The 9,269-nt window shown below is 45.4% G+C and overlaps 1 protein-coding gene across 1 annotated transcript in view; it reads left to right on the forward strand.

The window, feature by feature from the left end:
- Positions 1–3,267: 3,267 nt before the first annotated feature.
- Positions 3,268–9,269, forward strand: part of LOC103210225 (L-amino-acid oxidase-like) — a 13,823-nt gene continuing 7,821 nt past the window's right edge. Inside the window, exons 1-4 of the mRNA XM_007956148.1 lie at positions 3,268–3,495; positions 3,771–3,883; positions 4,849–5,050; positions 6,670–6,738. Of these exons, the coding sequence (XP_007954339.1) occupies positions 3,268–3,495; positions 3,771–3,883; positions 4,849–5,050; positions 6,670–6,738 (612 nt within the window). The remainder of the gene's footprint in view (positions 3,496–3,770; positions 3,884–4,848; positions 5,051–6,669; positions 6,739–9,269) is intronic.

The following is a 9,269-nucleotide window of genomic DNA, read 5'->3' on the forward strand; positions in this document are numbered from 1 at the left end:
GAGTATATTGCATCACAGCCTCAGTGATGCAATCTCTTTTCAAAACAACTGTTAAGACCAGCCTGGGCTTCCTTGATTCCCCAGTCATTTGCCTGGGACTGGGGTGGGAGAGTGAGTGGGTTTGTCCGATATCTCCTTCAGCTCAAGGAAGTAGATTGCCCAACTTGCCTTCTGAGGAGTGGCTGGTGGGTTTGAACCATCAGCCTTCTGGTTAGCAGTCAAGTGCCTTAGGCACTACACCACCAGAGCTCCCAGTTTGGTTTCAACTCAAGGAGTTCTCTGGGTGGTGCCAACGGTCTGTACTTGACTACTAACCTAAGTGTTGATGGTTTTCAACTCACACAGCAGCACTTCAGGAAAGAAGTCTTGATGATCTGCTTCTGTGAAAATTCTAGCCAAGAAACCCTATGGAGCAATTCTGTTTTGTAACACATTTGATTTCCACGAGCTGGAAATCCACTGGATGGCAACAGGTTTGATGTTTGGGTTTTCAGCTGAAAGATGCTGAATTCTGCTTTGCTCTGCACCCACAGAGGAACTCTCTGCCCTGATCATCTGGCTTGCTGGGGCAGAGCAGGAGGTGAGAGATTCTGAGTACCTCAAATAAACCTCCCCCCACTCCTGGGAAAACAGTTCAAAGCACATATGTTTACCAGAAGGCCTAGCCATGCATCTTCTGGTTTCTTTAACCAGAAGCATAACTCATGAGTAATATAGGACTGCAGTTAAAATCTGAACCTCACAAGGGAGAGGAGAAGGGCCAAACTTATGGCTTTAGGGTGGCTTGATTCCACTTTCTCACATCAAATAAAAGGGAAAGAAATAACTCCCCACTCCTATTCCCTAAAGAGAGAAGTAAAGAGAAGACTTTAGAAAAAGTGGGCAATAGATTGAATTCTGAAGAGTGTATGTTTCTATGTGTCTTAGTTACCCAGTGCTGCAATGACAGAAATACCACCAATAGATGATCTTAGAGAATATACATTTAGTTTTCATAGTTTAGGAAGCAGAAGTCTGAATTCTGGGTGTGGCTCTAAAAGATGATGCTTCTTTGTCTGTTTCTAGTAGACTCTAGTCTACAACTCATCCATCAGTTTGTCAATGTGGTAGCTTGCATGTTACTGTGAGGCTGGAGGCTATGCTACCAGTATTTCAAATACCAATAAGGTCAACCATAGTGGACATGTTTCAGCAGAGCTTCCAGACTAAGACATACTTGGAAGGAGGAAGGGGCCATCCACTTCTCAAAGAAGTGGCCAATGAAAACCTTATAAATAGCAGTGAAACACTGTCCAATATATATTTACAAGATTAGGGGTTGGGATTTTGGGGGGATACAATTTAATCCATAACAGTGTATACATATAGTTACAGGGAGTAGAGAGCCAGACACACAGCTCCTAAACCTCCACATTTTCAGAGAGAAGGGTTTTTTGTTTGTTTGTTTGTTTGTTTTTTCCATTTTCAGAACCAGTGAGGCATTCAGGAAGATGGGCAAATATAGAGCAGAAGTGGAGTAGAGGCCAGAGAGTCACTAGGCCTGAGCTGCAACTGATGATGAAGTGCATAGAAGGAGGTATTGAAGGAGAAGCTGGAGCATCTGAACATTTATCCTTCTTTCCTTCATCCTTCTGTCCTTTCATCTGTCCATACACCCATTCATGTATGTCCATACATCCATCCGTGGTGCTGTAGTGCCTAAGGTAGTTGACTGCTAACCAGAAGCCTGGTGGTTCAAACCCACCAGCCACTCCTCGGAAGGACGGTTAGGCAATCTAATTCTGTAGTGATACCACCTCAGAAACCCAAGGAAGGGTCGCTATGAGTCAAAATTGACTCAACAGCAGTGAGTTTGTTTTTTTTTCGTTTTATGTCCACTCAATTGTCTGTCCATCCCTTCACCCCTTCACTCCATATACTATGTTGAGTGCTCAATATCAAACAGGCTTTATGAAAAGGGATTAATTTCTGGTTCAAAATGGGGAAGGCAAGAGATTATCAACTGTCCTTCATGCTCATGCAAGACTCTAAGGGATCATAGCAAACTGCTAATGGTGTTGAGTGGACTGGGGTGGGAGAGTGAGTGGGTTTGTCCCTCTATTTTTCCATTTTCTGTAATGCCATTATCCTGTCTTGATTGTAAATGAAGAAGAATAGGTGGCTTGAATTAAACATAAATCCTGAGACTGTAAACAAATAATACGCTCACATATTACCTGTATGAATACACATTTTTTTAAGGTGAGCTAGGTCAGGGCCTGACCCTTTTGACTTCCCCATCATGGGCATTCAAGGGAAAGGTGGTGATGCGTATTAGCTTTAAAACCAGTAACAAAAAACAAAGATCTTTTATAGGGTCTTACCTGGAAGGCTGTGAGAGTTGACCAAGGTGGTATAGCATGCCCTTCCCAGGAAGCTGAGTAAGAAATGAGCAAAAGGAATGGAATGGAACCCTGCACTAAGGCAGTTGTTAGAAATGTAGGTTCACCATCTGGCACATTCCTTAACCTCTAGCTCTCTGGGAGATGAGGCTGTCAAGCTCTAACTACCTCAAGGATGAAAAGTTGAAGAGCTGATGTCTCCCAGGAAGGCTGGGAAAGTTTGTAACTGCCATGCAATTCTCAGATACTATTGGCATTATCAAATTATGTCTTTACACTCTCCACCCTCACCCACGGCCTTCCACAGCTCAAGTCAGTTAATCTTCTCATTGCAGCACTCCTTCCAGTTGCTGTTGAGTCAACAGTGGTTCATGGCAACCCCATGAGTATCACAGTAGAACAGTGTCCCATCGGATCTTCAATGGCAGTAATCTTTCAGAAACAGATTCCAGGCCTTGCTTCCAAGGTGACCTTGGGTGATCCCAAACCACCAGCCTTTAGGTTAATAGTCAAGTGCTTAACCATTTGCACCACCCAGGGACTTTGAAACATTAGAAATATCTACTCTATAATCCCTATGGGGGAAAAGTCAGGACACCCAATGCGATACCCCACCATTGGGCAGAAGGCCAAACACTTGGGCAGGTGACCATCCTGGAATGTCTCCATGAGTGGGGTCTGTGAGAGGCAGCACTGACCCATAGGAGGCCAATTCTGGCAGATGCCCCATGACTAAGGTGCCCTCAGGCAGGAGAGGAAGGTGATTGCAAGTAGAGTATATTGCATCACAGCCTCAGTGATGCAATCTCTTTTCAAAACAACTGTTAAGACCAGCCTGGGCTTCCTTGATTCCCCAGTCATTTGCCTGACTGCCAACTCCATAGCCATGGGCCAAGAGTTGTTGGTCCTCACAGTCCTGTTGCTACTGAGCCCAGGCACCCAGGCTTTCAACAGCCAGCTCATCAAGTGCTTTGAAGATCCTCAGTATGAAGAGCTGGTGAGGCTAGTGAAAGATGGGCTGGAGCACACATTGGAAAGGAAGCGAATAGTAGTGATTGGGGCAGGCATGGCCGGGCTTACTGCTGCCAAGACCCTGCAGGATGCAGGACACCAGGTATGTTATGGGAGCAGGCAGGTAAGCCTCAAGCAGGGATGGGAGGGAGAGCTGAGTGGGACAGTCTCAGAGAGCTGGGGCAGGGGCTGGTATTAGGAATATGGGCAGGGGTAGAAGGGCTAGAAGAGCCAGGTAATCTAACAATTTAGTTCTAAACCCCACAACCAGAGGGAGACCTTGGGAAGGGCATAGGATCTGCTTACAGACAAGGAAGAGGAGAGTAAGAAGGGAACATGGCTAACTTTGTTGAGTCCAGGAACTGAATATCTTTCTAGGTAACTGTCCTGGAGGCCTCAGGGCGTGTGGGTGGCAGAATAGAAACACACAGAGTGCCTGGGGCACAGTGGTATGTGGAACTAGGTGCCATGAGAATCCCTGCCAACCACAGGTAAGTGTTGGGGAAATGGGAGATGGGTGAGGAAGTGTGGGGTAGGTGAGCAGTCAGAAAAGGAGGGCAGAATCCTTTCTTAGACACTGGGATTCTGGCACAGGGATAGGGGACCCTGTATCTGGTCTTGGATCTGCCCTAACTCATTATATGGCTTCATGCCTATCCCTGAACCTCTCCCAGCCTTACTTTTTAAATCTGCATAATGGGCACAACCATATCTACCCCACCTGCCTGGAAGGTCAATGTTGAGGATCACAAAAGATAAAAGAAAGAACCCTGGAAGGTCAAAAGTGGTCTGCTTTGTAAGAGTTCATTGTGATGGTTGCTAATGACAGGAATAATGAAATATTTTTTCTACGGGAAAGGTCTAGTGTCTAGGAATCATGGGAGTGGTGATGGGAAACATGGTGGTGATGATAGGAAACATGGTAATGATGCAGCCCAGAGCTGGCTGGGGCCTCTGCTGTTGGAGGGATTTCTTGTAAGAGGGACCCTGAAAAAAGGTGTCAGAGAACCTCCTCTGGAGGCATGAGATTATTGATGTGGCCTCCAGGGAGGATAAGTCCAGAAGGATTCTCCCAAGGCCCCCTTCATACCACCTCAAGATCCCAAAATGGCTGCATCCTGAAGGCCAGAAATTTCAGGCAAATGTCCTGTTGGTGATTAAATGGAGCCAGTGCGGAGGGGCACTCTGGTGTGATGTGATCAGAGAATAGGCAGAAGTGCCTCTAGCCCAGGTTCCCTCTTGACCCTGCTGCCATTAGCATGCCAACCAGCAACCTTGGGTCCCTGTCTATGAATCCAGGCCAAAGGGTAGTTCCACTGGCCCCAAGTGAATCCTCAAGGAGCAGGGGTGATTCTCCATGTTAACTGCTTGCTCCCTGGGACTTGGGGAGTGAGTCCAGGAATGTAGGGCTGGCAGCTGCCTGTCCTGCACCAGCAGTCTCTGGCTCCTTCTGCAGGCTCTCTCGAGAACTCATCAAGAAATCAGGGCTGAACCTCAGAGAGTTCTGTAGCTCCAACCTCCAGACCTGGGTGCTGGTCAATGGGGTGCGGCGGAGGACAGGAGAGGTACAGGCTGATCCTCACCTGCTAGGCTACAAAGTCAGAGCCAATGAAGAGGGGAAGACGGCAGAACAGCTCTTTGATCAGGCACTGAGAAAGGTGAGTGAAAGCAGGGCGCAGGGTGACCACAATGTGTGACTGCCACCATTCCTCTGCATGGTCACTACAGGCAAGCCCTAAAATGTCACCTCAGCTTCCTCAAATTTCTCTCTACTCCAAAACCTCCCCTGTGCTCCCATGAGGCCTCTACCATACCAGTGAGTTCTTTCTCCACCTTATTGCCTCTCACACAGTCCCACCCACACATCTCAGACACACAGTCAATGGTCCTCATACCCCTTCAGACCCCAAAAGTCTCCACATGTTAAAATGTATACAACCAGCATTGATGATTGGATTTGTACAGAACCAAAATAGCTGGCATTAAAACCATCAGGGTAAGCCCGGGTTAAAGGCACATTGATCTAGAAGCCAGACTCTGGATTCAAATGTTGCCCTCTGGACCTCCCTCTGTGTGACCCTGAGCAGGATACAAACGCTGTTTGTTCCCAAGTTTCATAAAATGATGATCATTGTGGTGCCTGCAATATTTGAATGCTAACCAGAAGGTTGGCAGTTCAAGCCCACCAGCCACTCTTTGCAAGGAAGATTGAGCAATCTACTTCTGTAGAGAAACTGCCTGGGCAACCCAAGGGAGGTGGCTATAAGTAGAAATTGACTGGATGGCAGTGAGTTTGTTTTTTTTAGTTAAGTTTTTTGGTGAAGACCTTCACAATTGTATGAGAGAATGTAAGGAAAGTGGTAAGAGCAGTGCCAGTAGTAGTGAGGGCTAGGATTATAATTATAGATTATAATTATATTACTATATATATAGTTTATAATTATAGATACATGGTGGAGAAGTAGAAAAGAGGCCAGTCCATGCTGGAACATGCTTCACATCTTCTCTATCTGGCCAATGGTCACTCAACTTTGAAAATACTTTCACTTTTTCTGACTGCCAATGAGGACTATGCTGACATTCAGGCTCTGTGGGACAGAAGCTCCTGCCCAGATGTCCTAGGTTCACCAAGGAGTGCTACCCAACCCAGATTTGGACCTTTCCACTCCAGCCTCCATCAACAGCTCAATGGGACCAGGCTCTCCATCCATCACCAAGCCATTCACTATTGGACTTCTTGTTGTTAATGATGTTGCTGCGAAGTCAATTCTGACTTATGGTGACACGTGTGCAAAGTAGAACTGCATTTGATAGGGTTTTCAAGGCTACAACCTTCTGGAAGCAGATCACCAGGCCTGTCTTCCAAGGTGCCAACCTTCTGGCTAGTAGTCTAGCACTTAACTGTTTGTACCACCCAGAGACACCTGCAGACTCATTATGTCTATAAAAATATGTCTATCCAAGGTACAGGGGGATAGACTTCCAGCTCCTAGAGATCATAATCTGATGTGGGAGCCCTGGCCTCTACTTTTACACACTTCGTAGTCTGTCCACTAGTGGAGGTGAAGTTTCCACCATTAGAACACTCACAGTCCTAAAATCCAGAGAGCTTGAAAAGAAAACCTCAAACAAATAAACAATTTGACGCAAGTAAATGAGAGGCTGTAGAGGCTTAGTGGGCCAGTGGGTAAGGCATGTAAGCTGGGGGGGGGGTGCTCAGTTATGATTGAAGCACCCCTCATCATCGAGTCCACTTTCTTTATTTCCCTGTGCCCAGGTGATAGAAGAACTGAAGACAAGTAGCTGTAGCCAGATGTTGAAGAAATATGACTCCTTCACCACCAAGGTCAGTTCCCTGGGATCCACTTCCTGCTGTCTATGCCCCATCCTGCCATGCCTTCCCAAAAATTAGTCAGACCATCAGCCCCCATCTCAGCTTTGTAGCAGGAGACAGGGATGGTCAGCCTTACACTTGATGTTCCTAGCATGGAACCCTCTCTGTGGCTCATTGCCAGATGGAGGCAATATACAGAAACCACCCCATCTCTACTCTAAACTCTCCCATAGCTCAAGGCACTTCAAGAATAAGAGTCAAGTTCTCCATGCTTCCACTCACCAGTGCCAGCCACATTTATCTTTGATTTTTTTTATTTATTTTTATTGTGATTTGGGTGAAAGTTTACAGAGCAAACTCACTTTCCATATAGCACCTCACATACACTTTGTCTCAGGACACTGACTCCAACTTACCGCAATTCAACAGCTCCCTTTCTACTTCCCCATAGTTACTTCTTCCCTCTGTCCTTCCCTCCCTGCACACACTCCTACCCTGCAAGCTATTCTCCCATGATTGATCTCTCCAAGGAGTGTATCTACCTATTGTAAATGTTCAGCTTATATGTCTGTCTTTTGTTTGGCTGGAAGCCACAGGAGTGAGTTCAATTCCAGACCTAAAGGGCAACTAGAGGCCATAGTCTCAGTGGTTCCATCAGGTTCTATCAGACCAGCAAACCTGGTCCTTTTTTTTTTTTTTAATGATTTTGAGATGATTTTGAGTTTTGTTCCACATTGTTCTTCCACTCTATCCAGGATCTCCTACAGAGATCCCCCTCCCAGTGGTTGACTGTGGTAGCTGGGCACCATCTAGTTCTTCTAGTCTCATGGCTGTATAGGTTGAAGATAACATGGTGTACCACTCACTTGGACTAATTGTTTCCATGTGTCTTTGGTTTTCTTCTTTGCTCTGGATGAGGGGAGATCCAACGTTGCATCTAGATGGCTGCTTGCAAGCTTTTAAGACCCCAGTCACTACTCGCCAAAGTAGGATGTGAAACAAAGTTTTCATGTAGCATATTATACCAATTGAGCTTGATGTCCCCTGTGACTATGGTCCTGAGCCCACAGGCCCAACTACTCACTCCCTCTGGGTAGCTGGCTGTGGCCAAGATGTGACTATAACTTTGCCCCTTGTCAGCTCTACTATATACCTGGAAATTCTTACAGAACATACAAATGCACTGGTAGAAACATTGTCTGTCAACCATATTCATGGTCTTGGGCACACTTCCCCCTGCATGGCCATAGCTAATAGTTCAGACTGTCCACCCATCTACCCACCCATCGATCAATGTTTGCCTTCATGGACAATGAAGTACTGTATGTGCAAGTGGGTTCGTCTTTGTTGTCTGTACCTCCCACACACCTCTCTATGTCTTCCTCTTCCTCTTCCTCAATGCCACTGTGCTGATTACTCACAGTTGGTATATTACTATTCTCTTCATCCAAATCAATACTTGTCTCTACCTATCTAACAGTGTTTTCTTTGTTCCCCTCCCCTCCCACACCTGGTAGCCAACAAAGAAAATTTCCCTCCATATACAAACCTTTCCTTGACTTTTTACAATAATGGACTAATACAATATTTGTCCTTTTGTGATTGACTTATTTCACTTAGCATAATGTCCTCCAAGTTCATCCACGTTATGTGGTGTTTTGCAGATTCTACGTTATTCTTTAGAGTTGCATAGTATTACATTGTGTGTATGCACCACAGTTTGATTGTCCATTCTTCTGTTGATGGGCACCTAGGTTGTTTCCACCTTTTCCACATTATAAATAGTGCTGCGATGAGCATGGGTGTGCATATATCTGTTCTTGTCCTGGCTTTCACTTCTTTAGGAGATATACCTAGTAATGGAATGGCTGGGTCAAATGGTATTTCTAATTCCAACTTTTTAAAGAATCATCATACTGCTTTCCACAGTGTTTGTATCATTTTACAGTCCCACCAGCAGTGCATGAGAGTCCCAATCTCTCCACATCCTCACCAACATTTGTAATTTTCTGTCTTGGTGAAGTGCTGGGGCAAGATGGTATCTCATTGTTGTTTTGATTTGCATCTTTCTAATGGCTAATGATCCTGAGAATTTCTTCATGTGTTTGTTGGCGGCCTGAATAGCCTCTTTGGTGAAGTGTCTATTCATGTCTTCTGCCCATTTTAAAATTGGATTATTTGTCTTTTTGTTGTTGTGGTACTGAGAATTTTCTATAAATTCTAGAGATAAGTCCTTGTCAGATATGTCATTGCCAAATATTTTTTCCAAATCTGTAGGTTCTCTTTTGACTCATTTGGAGAAGTCTTTGGAAGCACATAAAAATTTGATTTTTAGAAGGTCCCATTCATCTAGTTTCTCTTCTGCTGTTCATGCATTTTGGGTTATGCCTGATAGTCTATGCCATATATTGTTGTTGTTGTTGTTTGCCATCGAGTCGGCCCCGACTCATAGCGACCCCTCCTTGGGTTTCCGAGGCAGTATCACCACGGAAGTAGGATTGCCCAACCTTCCTCCATATATTAGGGCCCCTAAATTTGCCCCT

Source organism: Orycteropus afer, unplaced genomic scaffold, assembly GCF_000298275.1.
Source record: "Orycteropus afer afer isolate SDZICR_OR568_19922 unplaced genomic scaffold, OryAfe1.0 scaffold00575, whole genome shotgun sequence".
Taxonomy (NCBI): Eukaryota; Metazoa; Chordata; class Mammalia; order Tubulidentata; family Orycteropodidae; genus Orycteropus; species Orycteropus afer.